The 18,929-nt window shown below is 33.9% G+C and overlaps 1 protein-coding gene across 2 annotated transcripts; it reads left to right on the top strand.

Moving 5' to 3' along the window:
- Nucleotides 1-230: 230 nt before the first annotated feature.
- Nucleotides 231-15,754, top strand: LOC121984327 (tRNA-specific adenosine deaminase TAD2-like). Of its 2 annotated transcripts, none has more exons than XM_042537206.1 (8): nucleotides 231-822; nucleotides 6,644-6,697; nucleotides 10,180-10,217; nucleotides 11,048-11,114; nucleotides 13,976-14,135; nucleotides 14,218-14,311; nucleotides 14,854-14,954; nucleotides 15,410-15,754. In XM_042537206.1, the coding sequence occupies exons 2-8, from the start codon at nucleotides 6,677-6,679 to the stop codon at nucleotides 15,454-15,456; spliced, it is 528 nt and encodes a 175-aa protein (XP_042393140.1). In that variant the 5' UTR covers nucleotides 231-822; nucleotides 6,644-6,676; the 3' UTR covers nucleotides 15,457-15,754. The 2 variants fall into 2 exon arrangements, with proteins under 2 accessions (XP_042393140.1, XP_042393139.1); XM_042537205.1 differs by having other exon boundaries at nucleotides 6,635-6,697.
- The last annotated feature ends 3,175 nt before the right edge of the window (nucleotides 15,755-18,929 follow it).

The raw sequence follows: 18,929 nt of genomic DNA, 5'->3' as shown, positions 1-18,929 counted from the left end.
ATTTTTTGAATAATCTTAAGAAATATATTTTGTAGGGAGTTCATCATATTTTAAATAAAATATATTATTTTTTGAATTTTATTATTAAACTCTATTTAAATTATATGTTACTTAAAAAAAAAAATTATAGCATCTCTTTTCTCTTTTAAGTCAGGCCCTGATTTTGACTCGCCCAGTTAGTGTTGTAACAGCCCCTGACAGATTTAAGGGGTGCTTGTTTGGGGGGTTTGGAATGGGAATGGAATGAAACCTGTGCTTGGTTTGGGGAAATGAAGGTGGGACCCACGGATTCATTCCTCTAAATAGAAGAATGGGCCATTCCCCACTAATATGAGGGGTATGGGTATTATTCCCATTTCATTAATATTTGCAATCAATCCCATATCTTTTCCTATTCCCTTACCCGAACCAAGCACCTCCTAAGGCTCGTTCCTATTTCTTCCCGCACGCCGCTGCCAAGAGCCGCCGCTGTCTGCGCCACCTCCCCGCGGTCGTCCACGACCGGGCGCCACGAATCGGAGTCCTCCGATCTACAGAGCCACCCGACTTCCTGCCACCCTTCCGCCTAACGAAGCCACCGACCTGGTCGCCTTCGTATACCAGCAACACCGCTCACTTCGTCGCCACAGTTTATTCCTTCCCTGCAAGCACCGGAAACCAGCACAGACGGGCTGCCGCCTCCTTCAACCTCCCGCGATACATCACGGACACCTGGCAGCCGATCGACGACGCCCGGCGCACCTCCCGGACGTTAATTGCCTCCCTGGAGACACTGGATCGACAAACCTTAACAACATAATATAATAGACTCGCATTACCCTGGTAACACCATTCCCCATTTGAAAATTACTTCTATTTAGTTCTAGTTGCTCGTTGACTTTTTTCATTTACCTATTTTTTTTCTCACAAAACCTAGTTTTCTTTCCTTACCACAAAAAGGGAGGAAGGTCGTTTAGCTTTGGTTTCTTGTCATACATTTTAAATTATCCTTGAACAAATCACCTTAGTTCTTTATCTGTACTCTCAGTGTACTAGCGTTACAAATTTTATAAATTTTCTTATTTGTCAACTCTCAACAGGACTGTTGAATTCCATTACGAGAGAGAAATAATAGGTATGAGATTCTTTAAACCAGATGCCGCAATTTTGAAAACATGCTTAAAACCCTAAGAGCTCAAGTGGACTAAGAAAAATTTAAAGAATGAGTTACTAGCAAATTAGGTGATATTGTTAAAGAAAAAAAGTCTAATATTATATCTATCAAAAAACATGCATCTATGAATTTCACCTAGATGTAATTTGTATCATGACCCTTGATCCATAACTAGAGATGATGACGATTATCTTTTTGAATACCACCATCGACACAAGCTTAAGCAAGAAAAAGAGACATCAACTGAATATGTTAAGGTGGACACCCTGACCTTTTATAATAGGTATGATCCAAATGCATTCCTCGGCTAGTTAATCAAGGTTAATGTTTTTCTTTAATTAGTAGACATGATTCTATTGAATGAACTCAATGTACCCAAAATTCTCACTAGAAATCCTAATTTTTTTTGAGAAAGCATTCAGGCCAATCAAAATGAAATAAAATAAAACGAAAGGAAGAATAACAAAAAAAAGTGCCTATACACTTTAGAGATTAAAGTAAGTAAATAAATTTGAAACAGTCATCCTTAAGTATAACGGAATACCTAAGTATAGTTGAGGAACACTATATGCACAACAAAGCTAGACAAGGCCCTAGAGTTGTCCTTCTTCACTTTATTGATGACAAATTATTTTCTTTGACTCATTAGAAGAACTCAACCGTATGGCTATGAAACTTGAGCAAATTATTAAAGTCTCTACATACCGATGGATTCTATTTGCTAGAACTACACCATCTTATAGGAGGACACCTCAATCCAAACAATTTGTTAACCCAACCCATCCTTGAATTGTCATCCAACAATAGAGGCCAACCCTCAAAGCCAAAGAAGGATTGAGAAATTTTATCCTAATTCTAGCATGAACCTAAACATATAATGTTATAATTATCACAACAAGGGTCACACAACATTGAAATGCTCATGTAGAGTCTTATCCATAGAACTTGAGCATGATCTTGGACATGAAGTACTCTCTAGCTTTGGGAAATGCTAACTAAATTGAGCCCCAAAACAAAATCCTATAAATTAAAGGAGGTGAGGGAGAAACTATAGGACTCTATGTATTGTTACTCATCCTATCCACATGATTGATGATACATGGAAGCATGTTAGTATTTTCCATACTTTTGTAAAGTGCAAAAATAGAGCATGCAAACTTGTCATAGATAGTAAAAGTTCCATTAATATAGTTTCCACAAAAACAATTTTTAGAATCCAACCCATGCAAAACCTCAGTCGAGTCTCTATCACTTGAATCCATATAATGTGGGAAGATCAACCTTCCCTCTCAGTCATGTAGAGGTTCTTGATCCCTATTGAGATGAACCCTTACTGATAAAATTTAGTTCGGTATCCTCCCCATGAACATTGCTCATATCATCCTTGGTAGACGTTGGCTTTACAACCTCTACACAACTCACTAGGGAGAAAATGCAACTCACTACTAGAGAAAAAAATACCTACGTCTTTAAATACAGTGGACAAAATGTCAATTTGCTACTAGTCCAGCCTAACCTAGTTGAACCAAGACCTTGGTCCGCCTAGCCTTCCGTCCAACCTTCGAGGTAGTCCCTTTATTTTCTTACATAGTCTCAATTAAAATAAAAAAGGAAAAGGACTCAGAAGTGGTAGTAGCTTTAGTAGCCTAGGACCTTAAGGCTGGACCAATATCTCACTAGAAGACCATCCACTAAGGTAAAGAAAATCTTAGATAAGTATTTTATACAACTTCTAAAGAGGTATCTTATGAATTACCACCTTGTTGCACACTTCAATAAGGTGGTAATTCATAAGATACCTCTTTAGAATTTCTTTATTTGACGATTATATTTGTCAAACCTTCCACATTAAGACATGTATCTCCTAAAGTTATTGAACTAAATAGAAAAATCGAAGGACAGAAAGACTTTATTAGAGAAAATATGAGCCCTTGTGACGTTCTTGCATTACTAACATAAAAAGGATAACTATTGGAGAATGTGCATTAACTGTAATTCTATCAACAAAATCATTGTCAAAAGGAACCTAATGTGATTTGATGACATACTCGACTTGATGGATGAAGCCAAATGGTTCTCTAAGATTGACCCACATAGCGGGCATCATCAAAATTCATATTAGAGTAGGTGATGAGTGAAAAATTGCTTTTAAAATACAGAATAGATTATATGAATAGATAGTTATACCTTTAGGCTCTCAGATGCCCTAAGCACATTCATGGTAAAATGAATCAAGTTCTAAAATTGTATATAATTTTTTTTTAATACTGTATTTTGATAACATCTTGATTTACTATAAAGTATATAACACCAACCTCAAACACATCCGTTTAGTTCTTGAGATCCTTCAGACTGAGTAGCTATTTGTCAACCTTAAGAAGTGCTTCTTCTTATAAACTCAGATTTTCTTCCTTGGGTTTATTATTTCCGCAAAGGACATTTCAAAATATCTTGACAAAATTAGAGCAATCAAGGATTGAACAAAACCCCATATCTTTCAAGAGGCTAAAATGTTTCACGTCTTTGTGACCTTTTATAAGCATTTTAATAGGACCTTTGGCAGTTTAAGTTGGGTCTTAACATTCAATAAATTAAAGAAAGGATGACTAAGTCTTCTGTCTTTGTCGTTAGGGTGTTCCTTAGACATTCTGGTTTTAAAGTGAGGGTGCATGTGATGCATTTAGGATAGAAATTAGAGGTACTTTAGCAAGAAGGGCACACCATTGCCTTCTTTAGCAAGAAATTCAATAAGAATCAACATGTCATTCCACATGTGATAAAGAATTTTATGCTATTATCTAAGCTCTAAGGCATTGATGCCTTGGTCATGCTACTTATTATCAAACAAATTTATATTGCACTTTGACTATAAGGCACTTAGTTATATCTAATCACAAACAAAATTGATCTCCAAACATGTTAGATGAGCTGAGTTCCTCCAAGAGTACACTTTTATCTTAAAACTCCAATTAAGGAAAGATAACAAGCCGAATTGAATCGAGTTGTAGCCACACTGCACAAGATGAAAACTATTGTGATAGAATTTGAATGCCTAAACAATGAGTACCTTACAAGTTATGACTTTGAGATTCTAGACATTCGAGATGGAAATCATCATAACTTGGTTGGTTTTGTAATTAAGGACGGTGATCTATTTAAGGGAAGACATCTAACATTACATAGGGACTTTTTAATATTAGAATTATGAGCTAGGATCTCATGATATGTTTTCGACAATACCCGCCCAGATTTTGGACAAGTTTTATTGATCATCTTTAAAATGAGACCTAACTATATAGTTGTATCACAATGCCATATGTGCCAGACAACTAAGATAACCAAACAAAACACATGCTTCTATACACTCCTAATTCCTCATGAGACATGGAAAAATAAATGATGAATTTTGTATCCTTAAATTGTTCTTTAAGGAGATTGTTTGATTGCAAAAATTACCTATATCAAACAATCTCCTTAAAGAACAATTTAAGGATACAAAATTCATCATTTATTTTTCCATGTCTCATGAGGAATTAGAAATGTATAGAGGTATGTGTGAAAATATCAAATTTGTTTGCTATGCTTAAAAGACCATAGAAACTTTTTAGGACGTTTTAAATTTTTATTTGCATTTTATACTCAAACCAATGGTCAAACTGAGGGTATTAATTATATTCTGCTTGGGTGGATTCTATTTTACCCATTGTTGAGTTTGCTTATAACAATTTTATAAATCATTTTGTGGGTAAAATCCATTTGAAGCCATCTATGGGTCTAAAGCTTGTCACCTAGCTAGTTTAGTTTTATGACTAGTTATTTTCTTACCTATCACTTTCCACCTTTTCGAGTCAACTTAGATCTTTTCTAAGCATATTTGAGATATATATATTGATATTAATTTAAAATTTTCATTGAGTAATGATCTTTAGGAAATTCATAAAGATGTATTTCCTAGACAAAAGTAATACAATAGAGGAGATTACATTGTTATCTACATCCACATTAAGCGGGTTTTAAAAACTCCCACAAGAAACAGTGTTCTTGCCCCACTAGTGCTTTTCATAATGTGAGAAAATCGGTCCTATTGCTTATATCATTGAGGTACCACATAAATTAAATATTTGTTTATTTTTCAGTATAGAGGGTCCGATATTTTATAATGAGATCCTTTTTTTATCTTTTGATTTGCTCACATGTGGTACTTTTGCTATGGCGTCTTCCTCCTTTGTCAGTGCCAATCTATAATTGAGAGGTTCATTGACACATAGATAGTACGAGTTTCTCATGGACGCATAAAAATACTTAGTCCACTAGAAAGTACTCCCAAACATAGAAGACACATGGATCACAAAAGAGGAACTACTATACAGCTTGACTTATTCGCTAAGATCCAACAAGAGGTGTTAGAACCATCTCCTATTAAGGCACCTCTTGATCACTTATTTTGTACCTATACTTGGCATCCCAAGACTTGACAAATCATTTTGTTCCCCTAATTGACATAGTCGAGTTCTTTTTGATAAAGGAGGATGTCATAGTCATAGTGGAGTATAGAAAATTCTAGAATTTGGAAGTCTTAAAAGAAAGTCATTTTTATTTAGAAAGTTTCCTAGTTTTTTTTAGCAATCAAGTCATTTTTTACAAATAATTGGTCTATTAAAAGGGGTAGGATCCCTTTTTCGAATCCTCTTTCGTTCTTATAATATATATTTTTTTCAACGAGTTTAGTTATTTTTATTGCTACATTAAATATTCACCCATTATTCTCACAAACAATACCCATCTTTGATCCTAAAGCCTCAGTGACCCTCCTAACCAACTCATGAGCATCAAACCTTATCCTCAAGTCCTAGCACTAAACTTGTGAGCTCGAAACTAGTGAGTCCTTGGGGTAGGTTGGGCAGGCTAGCAAGTCAAATGGCATGCACGATCCAATTGGGTTGGACATTCTGATTGGGCTTAGCATGTTAGTTGGCTTAGACGGTCCAAATGAGCTGGACGTTTTGGGGCTGAGCTAAGTGGGCCAATTAGGTTGGGTGACTCAGGCGGCAAATGGTCTGAATGGGTTGGGCGGTCTAGGCGAGCCAATTAATCTAGTTGGGTTAGGTGGACCAATATTTAGTTGGTCAATTCAGGTGTCATGCATATTGGACGGGTTGGGCATGATGGTTTGAGTGATTAAGATGGTCCAGGCTAGTCAATTCAGGGTGACTTAGTTGTTATGTGATTCAGATAGGGAGGATCATTTGTTATGTAGGCTCTTTTCAGGCAAAGTTCATATATTAAAATATACTATGAGTTGTTTGATTGCACAGTTCATATTTCAAGCAAATTATGTTGCCTATGCATCTAAATTATATTTCAGCAAGAATGTTTTAGGTCAGTGGGATTTTAGAATATTTTCCTTGCTTAAGTTAAAGGTTATTGAAGTTTTTTTAAATTTAGTTTTCTGTGAATTACAATGCCACGTTTTACTGTTAGATGGCACAGGAAACTGGACATTCCCTAGCTGAACTGAGATTTATGGAGCTTGCCCTTGAGCAGGTTATCTTAATTCTTTAAAAAATTCATCTTTCTGAGATGTAATTTGAAATTGCTCATATATTGTTTCCTTTTGAGATCTATTATATCCTTGTTTATCTTTTACATTTTCTTTCCAAGAAATTGCAGGTTAGTTGATCATTGCGAGAAAGGAAAATATGACCCTATATATATATATATATATATATATATATATATATATATATATATATATGTTCAAGACATAAGTTTGAATGTGGATCAGGTGTATGAAATAAAAATTCTGTTTCTAGCTTGCCATCACACTTCCCCTGCATGAAAATTATGTTTCATAAGATGAAATTTGATTGTCCTTCTATTTATCTTGTGAGCAATGGCCCTAATGTTGTCATGATTAGTTCATTCTTTATTGTATTATTAAAGTCATGAACTCTATGATTGTTTCTTTCTCTATAAGTTCTTGTGTGGATACAATTATCAAGATTGTATACCTACTAGGTTATGTTCTATATATAGTGCTTTAACCTGCTGTCATGTGAATGAGTGTTTGCATTGATGTCAATTTAGTTGTTCAACATAAATTTCACTTTTTATGCTTCATTTTCTTGTATCCAAGGTTTAAAGTATTGCTAGGTGTCAAAGTTTCAATTGTTAATCGGAACATGACATTTTCAGTACCTTGTCGTGTCGACAATTGGCATGCTTGGTCTCTCTTTAAAGCACAACTAGATGAACACTAATTATTTTTGGTTCTATAATTTCCTTTTATTTAGCTTGTTTACCACGAAGTATTGTTTACTACAAAATATAAGCCTAGACGAATTATAAAATCAATAAATTACAAAAATATAAGAAGCATTTCAATTAACGAATATACCTTTCTAATATCAAAATGAGTGTATTGAGAGCATTGATTCTTATAGCATGCTACTAAGCTTAATCTTATAATTTTATAATTACATATTAAATAGTTCTTCCAAGATATCTAATATTTGAATTAATTTCTTCTCATGTCCATAAACATAACCTTGTAAACATTTGAAATTTGAACAGGTATAGGTACAAGATATGGATATATCTTGGTTTGTCTGATGTTTTTATTACTCTTCTTTGCACTCTTCTTTGCTATTGCTTGTGCTCCGGTTGGTGCATTTTTGCTTCCCTTCCCCTCACTTGTTAGTGTTTCATCTCCTTCCCCTATGAATGCCACACAATTGAAGTATTAGCCATGGAAAGAAAATCTTCCTATTTGGGCCAATTACCATTTATTGGTGCTTCTACTCTTCCCCTCTTTGCTCCTTTTACCCATTGATTATTGGAATCAAAGTGTGAGGTGTGGCAAGAGAATCTTCTTGTCTTTGTTGGCTTTGGACGATGTCAGCCACGATTGACCATGTCTTGGTTGATGCCATTTGAAACCTTGTCAACATGAAATAGTAACATTTGCCCATGCTGATACAATATCCCCATTAATGGATAACTAATATGATACATTTTAGTCGCACCAACAAATATAGTTTTGTACTTGAACGTGTGTTTGCACCTCATTCCTTTTCTGAACATGAATGCATCTCAAGCCAACATAACATAACCTGATGAAGCCCATAGCTCCAAAAAAATTTCACCACTAGATGGTTGATTGGATGGATAAGTCGAAGTATGGATGAATGAGAGGACACATGAACTCATGTACCCATTCTTTCATCTCTTAGGTTGGAAGAATGGATGAATCAGCTTGAATAAGTTGAAGTTTAAAGATTCTGATTTATTAACTTCCAGTACACTCACTTTGGGTGGACATAGGAGGTTTATATTATATTATTTTTTTACATATCTTTTTACCCTCAATTTTATTTTATTTGATTTCATCTTATAATCAACAACCATTAACAATACTTGACTTTGTCGACAACATTGGTTGATTTCTTCATTTCACATTGTCTAAAACCTCTAAGGTCCTTAAATAATATCAAGAAGACAAGTTAGATTTTCGATTCATGCAATGTATTTATCCTTATATTCTCCTAGTTTATTACATTTCTATCATTTTTCTTTGCGCACATAGTCTTCGTATGTGTTTTGAAGTCACACTTAACACATCGTTTGTTTCACACATAGATGAAATATTTTCCCCTTTTTCTAATAAGGGTGGACTCACGGATGAGGGTGAAGGGCAGAGGAGGGATTTGTCTATGTTGGAGATGGCTAAGAGCCTGTTTACCTTGAATGGGTTGAGTAAGCTAGATTAGTTGCGTCAGCTAGTTTGATGAGTCCAATCAGGTGGGTTGACTGTTGGTCTAAGAGGTGGGTTACCGAGTGGGTTGAATGACAAGGAAGGGCCACTCGATTTAGGCAGATTAGGCAAGCACGATTGGGTGGGTATGAATGATATAGGTGTTCCAACTAAGTGAGCTGAGCACGACCGGACGAGTCATGCAGGTCACATATATCGTCACTCAACCATATCCTTTAAGTAAAAAAGTAGAAGTATGATTAAACAATATTTAAACATCCTTGGAACAATATTTAACAATTCTCACAGGAAACAAGTGGAAGGATAAATGAAACACTATTTAGCCACTTATTTACATGAAGGATAAGATTAGTTGGTGGAAGGCTCATGTACGGCTTCAAATGATTCAAGGATGAGAGTGGAGGCCTCACAGACAATGGTAGAGAGTGGAATGCGGATAAGGTTTACTAATTAGAGCAGAGGGTTGCCCATTGGGGGAGGAAAATGATTTCCACTCATTTTGAGATAAACTCATTTGCCGCCAAAATTTCCATATTTTCTTTGACTATCTATTACATTGTACCAAAGACTGGAAAATGAATAATATTTCCTAAGAAAACATGTTACACAAAACAAGCAGAGCCTAAAACTAATAAGTTGCTACATGCTTGATAGAGTTGTGTTTTCTATATTTTCCAGAACTTATTTTGTTGCAGCCCAGAAATTTATTTGATGCATGTGGCTGCATGAAATTCAACCACAGTGGAATGGTCTTACCTTATTGTTTTAATTGTTAATCATTGATTAGTTTCCAGATTACATCATATGCCACAAGGCCGCACAAATTATTCTCAAACTAATTAAATGTTTATGTTTACAAATTGAAAGAGAGTTGGGAGTATTTGGAAGTTGGTTGGATGAAATGAGAGAACACCAGAAAGGAGCTATGGAGAGGAGGCTATTATTATTATGATTATTTCAATTTTAGTTATCCTTCAATTTTTACTTCAACTGAATGGGTGAATTGATGGAGGAATAAACTAGTCATTCCATTCATTCATTTATCTCAATGAATGAGTGGAAGAATAGATTAAACAATATCCATCGGCTCATTCATTCATCCATTTTCCGGTCCTCTCACTCTGGCAAAAACACCACAAGAAAGACTTAAGTGCTATTTTGAGTGACTGGATATTTTTTGCTATATCTTATAGGCTTACTTTTTCTCATACTACAAATATGATGCTAATTTTTTTGGTTCTTAATTCATCAGGCTAGGCTTGCACTGGAAAAGCTAGAAGTTCCAGTTGGGTAAGTATAGTGTTTCTCTGTGTGATGTTTGTTTACCTTTTAATTCTTTTGACTCAGTGGACGGTTCATCTTGTTATCAATTATCATTTCCCTTTCTTAGTAGTGATTTATGTCATAATTATGTTAGATATCCAATAAGTCCTCTGGGCATTTTTACTTGGAGTGTTCCTTAGGAAACTCTACTAATTATTGTTGATGAATTGTTTGTCACTTAAAAAGATCATGCATTTGAAGTTCCATTTTGTTCTCTAGTCATTTTTTCTAATAGCATTTAAGGCTAGTGTCCAAACTAGATCATTGTCATCATATACAATAACAACCAAGTCTTATCCCACTAGGTGGAGTCTTGTCATCATATATGAAGGATAACTCTGCTTTTAATTGTTAAGGTGGCGTTGTGTGTTTTTTAATTGTGTCAAACTGTGTTTGGTTTGTTAGACTTGTTTTCTGGAGCTCAGAATGTATTAAGGGAGGGTGCAATTGTTAATGTAAATAAGGCATGATTCTAGAAGCTTTTGTGATTGTAGGGGTTTTTCTTGTTACACCTTTACACTTCTTTTCTGTACAGCCACATGTTTATATTTTAAGGCAGCTGATGTTGACTATAATTGTTGTTCCTTGGATACATTTGTGTATGTTTTCCAATTTCTGGATAGTCTGATGTTGAGTACTATTGTTGTTCCTTGGATACTTTTGGATGTATTCCAATTTTATCATCTCAATATTTGATGACAAGTTGCAATGTAACATCATAACCATGATAACATTTACTTGGAATACCAGTTGTTTTAGGCACCCTGTTCTGTTATTTAGAATTTTTGTTCCATTAGGTGTGTTGTAGTGAAGGATGGAGAAGTTATCTCTTCAGGTAGCAACCATACCTCCGCAACAAGGAATGTATGTCTCAGATCTATTCTACTCCTTTTCTTTTGTTTTCTTTTTCTCTGATTGATGTCACTAGCTTGCTACATTTACTGAAACTGTAACTCAAATCTGCTATGTAGTTTCACGTCCTTTCAAATTTTATTTGAGTTAAAAGGTGCCACAAGTGTTCCAGAAGCTACATCCATTACCTAGAGTTCTTACAAGCCTCTTACTGTTTGTAGTATCATACGTGTGGCATATCCTTTCAAGGATTACAAGTTAATTTGTTTTGAAACTTTAGTAGTTACTTCCTGTTGTTCAACTTAATAAAAAATTGCTACATTTGCTCCCTCCCCCTTTCAAGGATAACCCTCAATTGCTGATATATGAACACTAATTAAAATGTACAATGATTCACCCTTCACATCTTTAACACGTGTAATTAACTAATTTAGTGAATTCCATTTGCTACCTAATTGATACCTTCACTTCTGATCATGTAGATCTTGATGTGTAAGAGGTTAATCTATGCTTTCGCATTATTTACATTCCATGTCAATTTATTTGTCAATCAGAAACACACATCCTCTTCCTATTTTTACTTCTGCCCAAGATAAAGCGAAATATGTAGAAGCTGGATAAATAGTGGCATTTTTTTTAGTTATACTAATAGCAGCATCGGAGAAGAAAATTTTGCCTTATGGATGTGAAATTAAAGTCAGTTAGTCACTACTTTTGAATTCTTTGGGCAAATAAATGCTCTTTACAAAATCTAAGTATCTCAAACATATCATAGCATAGATCATATGATAAATGTTGAGTCGACATCATATGGCTACCAATTTAGTTCCTGATTGGATCTTTCACCCTCGTTAGATTTTATGTTGTGAAGATTTATTTTAGAAAAGAATTAGAATCATCTTACTAGGAGAAGCTTGATTCTACCGAGAAATTGTTTGTTGGCATGGACAAAGATCTTACATTGGGTCTTGGATTCCCATAAATCATTAAATTAGTTGTGTACTTGTGAAAAATAGTTTCATTGAGTAGGTTTTTAAAGAAAGTGACAGACAGTATTTGTAGTAATCAATATTTCTACTTGTTTTACATCGCTTAGAAGTCTACTCATGGTTTTTAATAGCCAAGTGTAACAAAATGAACCAAACTTGTTTGCATACTTTGCTGATCAATTTCATATTCTTTTAGGTTTTGTTTTCTTCTATGAAAGGAAACAGTTAGGAAAAAAAGAGGATAGAGAATAAACTTATATATGAAAAGGATTGAAAAATATTTTTCTTATTTTAGTTTCCTTAGTGGGAAAGTAAGAAGTAGAGTTTTCAATGTTACTTTTAGAGGGAGGAACGAAATCGTAGTTGCTACAGCGTGAAAAATAGTTTAGTTTTTTTTTAATGCTGACGAGGCACTGCTACAGTAGAAAAATAAAAAAAATTTGATGGAGCACTGCTACAGTGAAAATCGTGCATAGTCATGTAACGAGAGTTGGGGAGCATATCAGCTCTCTCTCTATTATATATATATATTTATATATATATATATAGAGAGAGAGAGAGAGAGAGAGATGATATGCTCCCTGATTGCGACTGTGCTCGATTTTCACTGTAGCAGTCCTTCGTCACTATTTTTTTAATTTTTCTACTATAGCAGCGCCCCGTCAGAATTAGCAGATACAGTGTTGTAGCAGCTACGGAACTGTAACTACTATAACGTTCTTGTTTGTGGTCCTACCACGTTGTTAGTAGCTATGATTTTGTAGCGGTTATAATGCTCTAGTCTAACCACATTATAGCAGCTACGAAATCGTAGCCGCTACAACATTCTAGTGTTAACCATGTTATACAACAGTTACAAAATCGTAGCTACTACAACGCTCTGGTCTTGATACATAGTAGCTACGATTTCATAGCTGCTACTACGTTTTGGTTTGTGGTCTAACCATATTGTAGCAGCTACGAAATCGTAGCTGCTACAGTGTGGAAAATAGTTTAGGCTTTTTTTTAATGTTGACGAGGCACTGCTACAGTGAAAATAAAAAAAATTTGACGGAGCACTGCATAGTCATGCAACGAGAGTTAGGGAGCATATCAACTCTCTCTCTCTCTCTCTCTCTCTCTCTCTCTCTCTCTATATATATATATATATATATATATATATATATATATAATTTTAAATTTTAAATTTCTCTACCTCTTTCCTTACTCCAAAGTAACTAGGAAAACTCTACCATAAATGAAAAAGTAGATTTGAATTTTTTTTTTCAAGGATGAATCGAGCTCTATTATTTATGAAGAAGGGAAACTTTGGCGCAACAGTAAAATTATTGTCATGTGATCTAGAGGTCAGAGTTCGAGTCTCGGAAACAACTTTTTGCAAAGCAAGTACGGCTGCATACAATCGACTTTTCGACAGGGCTTCTTGCATCGGACTGTCCTATATTATTGAAAACAAAATTTTCACCCAAATCGAATGGATGTAATACATAGAATAACTCTAGCAGAATATGGTTTCTTTATCTTTATTTTCCTACTCTTTTTTTTTTGCTAAAGAAAATGGAGAAAAAGTATTAGTCCAATTCTATTTTTTAGGATTCTTCTAATAGATGCTTTCCTATATACTTGCCACTCTTCTATGCTAGTCATGTATTCCTCACTGGAATTGTTTATCCGTAGGGAAATGAAACAAATAGTTTGTTCTTATCCTGCAAAGTTTGTCAGTGTTATGTTCCATCCTTGCAATGATTAGTTAATTGCCATTAGACATATTTCACTTGTCCACCTCAACATGGCTAAAGGCTTAAAATATTTTCATATGCCTTGTAAATTAGGCTGTTTAATTGGATGAACGTTGATGCCGGTGTTTTTCCCTTGTATATTCAGGCTACTAGACATGCAGAAATGGAAGCTATCGATACTTTGCTTGAAGAGTGGCAAAAGATTGGTTTTAATCAATTGGAAGTTGCAGATAGATTGTCGGAATGCGATCTTTATGTTACCTGTGAACCATGCATCATGTGTGCAACAGCCTTGTCCATTCTTGGTTCGCTAAAGATACCCTGTTTGGATTTTTGTACTTTCAGTTACTGGTCTGTTATTTGTTCCTCTTAATGGCTTTCATATAGGCATAAGGAAAGTATTTTATGGCTGTGCTAATGACAAGTTCGGAGGCTGTGGATCTATTTTATCCCTTCATGAGATCGCTAAGAAATTGCCAAGGTTTACTTTTAAATTGATCCTTTTCCCCCTTAAAGAAACAATGAAATTTAAACATCATATGGTCGAACTCCATGACAATTCTATATATCTTGTATAGAGGGCAAGAGGAACTTGCAAAGTTAATTACAAGTCTGCCTAGTGCTTTCTTTTGTTTTGAGCCCTTGCTTATGCTCTTTTCTTATTTTTGATGAAAAAGTAATTTTCTTAGACTTCTCATCTGTGTTCTGCCATCCCAATGGTTTGAAGCTTCTTTGGACATAGAGATATGAGAATTTAACAAAACAAACAAGGAAAAAATGCATGGTGCAGTTAAATTTCTCATCTATGTAGTATGTATCGGGTTTATATTTCTTGGCTTGTTGAAGAGGTCATTGAAGTAATTAAGCATGTCTTAATGCTCATTGATGAATCTGTGTCTATTTCTCTATAATTTACCTTCCATGAATATTTCGTAGCCATTATTTTCATGTTTCCCCCTTTATTTTAGTGTAAATCATTTTCAAGTTTTTTTGAGCCAAGCTCATAGTTCTCTTTACTCGTAGAGGTGCTTTACCGGGCAAGGGCTTTGAATGTAAAGGAGGAGTTATGGCAGATGAGGCTGTTGCTCTTTTTAGATGTTTCTATGAACAAGGAAATCCAAATGGTAACTCCCACCAATATACTTTTCTTATTTAATATTGTCCATATATGATTTATTTGAATCTCTTGACAGTCAACTTTGTTGCATCAATCAATCATTATATATTATGTGAACCCATTTATTTTTTGAATAATTTTATCTGTATTTATCAATGCTATAATTGAAATCCTGGAACACTGGACCTCATGTTAGCGGAATTGGATGCAATATCTGATAGTCATTTCCTATCTAATTAACTGATCTATGAACTTGTTTGTTGTTTGAGATTATCAGAAGATTCATTATTTCTTTTTCACATCTAACATTCAGTATATCTTTCACTATTTGGTATCATGATTTTTATAGGCAACAAATTGTCCTCCCTGCTTCCTTTTGTTGTTAAAATCATTACTTATTCAGATCACTCTCTCCTATTGACGTTATCATACTGATGCTCACTGATATTCTATTTATTGCAGCTCCAAAACCTCATCGACCAGTTCGCATCTGTCAATCCACTGGATAAATTTCTTTTTCATCTCATCAAAATTACTTCAACTCCATCTATACGGTTGGTGGCTGTTTGAGGCAACGCTCACTCCTTTACATTATTTGGTATCCACCTTCAGTGTGTTTTTATTGCTGCAGCCATTTTGAAACGATGATTGAAAATTTCAGCTTTTAAAGTTTTACTCTTGTAATTTTGGTAACAAATTCATGGGCGGAATGTTGTTATCGAAATTTCTAGAATCATAGGAAACCAATTCGTCTTGATCAAAATTTTAGTTAAATCGAAATAAAGAACTGAATTGATTGAATTGGAAAGGTGGGTTAGGGTTGTAAATGAATCGAATGTTCATGAACAAATATAGTATTTGGTTTGGTAAGAATTTATTTATGTTCGATCAATATATACCAGATTGATTAAATGAAAATGTTTGAACAACTCATTTAATTAAACAAATAAGTTTGACACATAAATGTTAACTCGTTAACGTTCGTGAACAATATTTATGAATAATATTCGGGAATCATGTTCATCAAGAAAATTATTATTAATTTGGTAAATAAATATATTTTTAAAGTAAACAAATAAATTTATATTATCAAACTTAATATCTAATCCAATAAAGTTAAAATATAAAAAATGTAAATAATCAAATAAATTCGGATTTAGAGTTTGATAATATTTAAATGAATCAAGTTTAAGTTTATAAAAAAGAAATTAAGTAAAACTTATACAATTATTTAAAGACTTAATTTATTTTAGGTTTGATTGGTTTGACACGTTACCTTTTTAAATAAGTTCGAACATTATAAAATTGGGCTCGGGAGTTAAACCGTATGTTGGGTTTATCTGAACATTTAATTGAATGTTTTAAACAATCTTGATTATATCGGTCTTTTCAGTTGTTTTATTTTTTAAATTTAAATTTTAGTTAAACTAATTAAATAAAATAAATCGGTACTAGTGGACTGATATCAGTTGACTAGTATATCTAAATAGATTTGTTTTAAAAAAAAATCTTAAAAATCACCCGCTTCAATTCTAGCTCCAGCTAATAGTAGTGGACTGATGTGCAGTACGAGTCGATTGCCATAAAGTTTGGTTTATTCCATAATTGACAAAATTAATTAATTTTTTATTGGTTTGATTTATTCATTTTTTATGATAAAATTTGGTTGGTTCAATCTGTCTTAAAAAATTTAATTGATCCGATTTTGATTTAATTAATTTGACCGGTTCTGTTTGTAACCCTTTGCTCCGTCCAAGATGTTACCATTCAGTACTTTAAACAAGGCACTTTCAAATCAAAATTGTTATTTTGACATGTTAATCTGTTCCAGGTAAATCTTGTTTTCCTGGTAATTCGGGCATGTCTGCAATTTGTAATGTGAAAAGTTAATAAAAAGACTCCAAATATTGTAGACAAGGTGCTATTTGGCATTAAGCAAACTGTATGACTGCAAAAAAGCACATAGGAGATTTTACATACGTCAAAAGTATACAATTCTACATCACGGTTTGTTGCATACACTGTGACTCCTCTAGTAGAAATCTATTAATCATTAAAGTAACCTGGGTTATGTTACAGTGATAGTTGTCTTTTAGATATTTACAGTTTAATACTTAGTTATAATATATTTATAGATATTTTTTTTCTAAATAAAATTTATAATTAAAAGATATTAGACTTTTGAATCGTCTGTCGTACTTTTCGATTAATTAATAAGGTAACTTGGAGAAGACACTAGAGCATATGCATTTTTAGCTTATCAACCTATTGGGGAGGAGACTTAGATGGTTGCAGATGTGACAGGAGATATCCACTTATTGACAAATACTGTTAGTGTTCAGGCTCCAGTACCGAGGGACTACTAGTTTGATGAGCTTGTCACCCTGCTGTATTTACCTTGATTCATGGTATATGGCTAGTAAGAAATCACAACATATTTGAGGATATATATATTTTGACATAGAGTTAGTATTCAGAAGATACAAATATATATATATATCGGTCCTTGAATTTCTATTCATGACTAATAAGGAATCATAACATATTTGAGGATATATATATTTTGACATAGAGTTGGTATTTAGAAAGAATATATATATATATATATATATATATATATATATATATATATATATATATATATATATATATATATATATATATATATATATATATATATATATATATATATATATATATATATATATATATATATATCGGTCCTTGAATTTCTATTTAAATTTAACATTTTGTCAGACATAAGTAATTATCCTCGGCCAATACTATCTCATTTCTTTGAATTTATATATTTATAAAAATAAATTAACCACTGAAGTAAAAAAATCAATCTTTACAATTTATTCAAGAGAACATAAGTCAGAGAGTGTTAGTTAGAGTCCTATAATCAATCATTTGATGATTATATTATAGACTTGTTGTATCATATTCTCATATAAATAAAGACATTTGTTTTTTGTTATTATACTTACTTGTATTGGTACCAAATAAACTAAGTATAATAGCATCCTTGAGTAGAAAGGTTCTCACCTATATCAATCGGTTAGTTGAACCGATAGTGAGATGATATAGGGGACACTACTCTTAATCATTCCTAGTCAAGTATTAACATTCAGGGACAATGTTAATGCAATAAGACTAACATGTAGGTCAACTCGATGACTTGATCTCACAAGTCATGGATATAGAGATATCAAGTTGACACATGGGTATACATTGGAGAATGTATACTGAATGACCCGCCATGAGAAAGTATCATGGATCGTTATATGAGTGTCATATACTTTCTCATGTGGCTATTAGTATGACTACTAGTCCTTAGACCTGAAGTCACCATGGTTCCCTAGATAAGGAATTATGTACTTTGGTTTCGTCAAACGTCACCCGTAACTGGGTGGACTATAAAACAAATTATGCAGAGGGATGTGAGTGATGTAGATGAGATCTATCCCTCCTATATGACGGGAGCGACATCGATATTCTTGATAGAGTGAGACCACGGTGCATGGTTATGCCCAAATGAGTCAATATGAGATATTGAGCTCATTTGATTTAGTGAGTCTACTTGGAGATCAAGATTTAGATTGGTCGAGGATGACACGGTCTATGCCTCACATTGATCAATCTAGATGTCTAGGATAGAAGGACACATATTGTGAGAGGTCACAATTAGTAGTCACAAGGTGATGTTGGATCTCAACATTCTTGTAACTTGGGTAGTAATGATGTGTTGCTAGATACCGCTCATTACTTATGCTCCTAAATGGGTTTAGGGGCATTGCCAACGTTACAAGAACCTATAGGGTCACACACTAAGGACAATTAGATGGAGATTAGTGTTAGAATCCTTCGTACTCGGCTAGAGAGGGGGGGTGTGAATAGCCGCCCCAAATTACTCGTTTCTTCCTACGATTAGGTTAGTGCAGCGGAAATACAAGGAAGAAACTAAGGAGAAGAAAAACAA

Source organism: Zingiber officinale, chromosome 5B (assembly GCF_018446385.1).
Source record: "Zingiber officinale cultivar Zhangliang chromosome 5B, Zo_v1.1, whole genome shotgun sequence".
NCBI lineage: Eukaryota > Viridiplantae > Streptophyta > Magnoliopsida > Zingiberales > Zingiberaceae > Zingiber > Zingiber officinale.
Note: the sequence above shows the minus strand (reverse complement) of the source record. Positions and strands in the feature narration are given on the sequence as shown.

What these genes read in the sequence shown, in the direction of transcription:
- LOC121984327 (XM_042537205.1), top strand. Translation starts at nt 6,635, where the DNA reads ATGGCACAGGAAACTGGACATTCCCTAGCTGAACTGAGATTTATGGAG. An exon ending in AACAGCCTTGTCCATTCTTG is followed by an intron (nt 14,136 to 14,217) that starts GTTCGCTAAAGA and finishes GCTTTCATATAG; the next exon opens with GCATAAGGAAAGTATTTTAT. An exon ending in ATCGCTAAGAAATTGCCAAG is followed by an intron (nt 14,312 to 14,853) that starts GTTTACTTTTAA and finishes CTTTACTCGTAG; the next exon opens with AGGTGCTTTACCGGGCAAGG.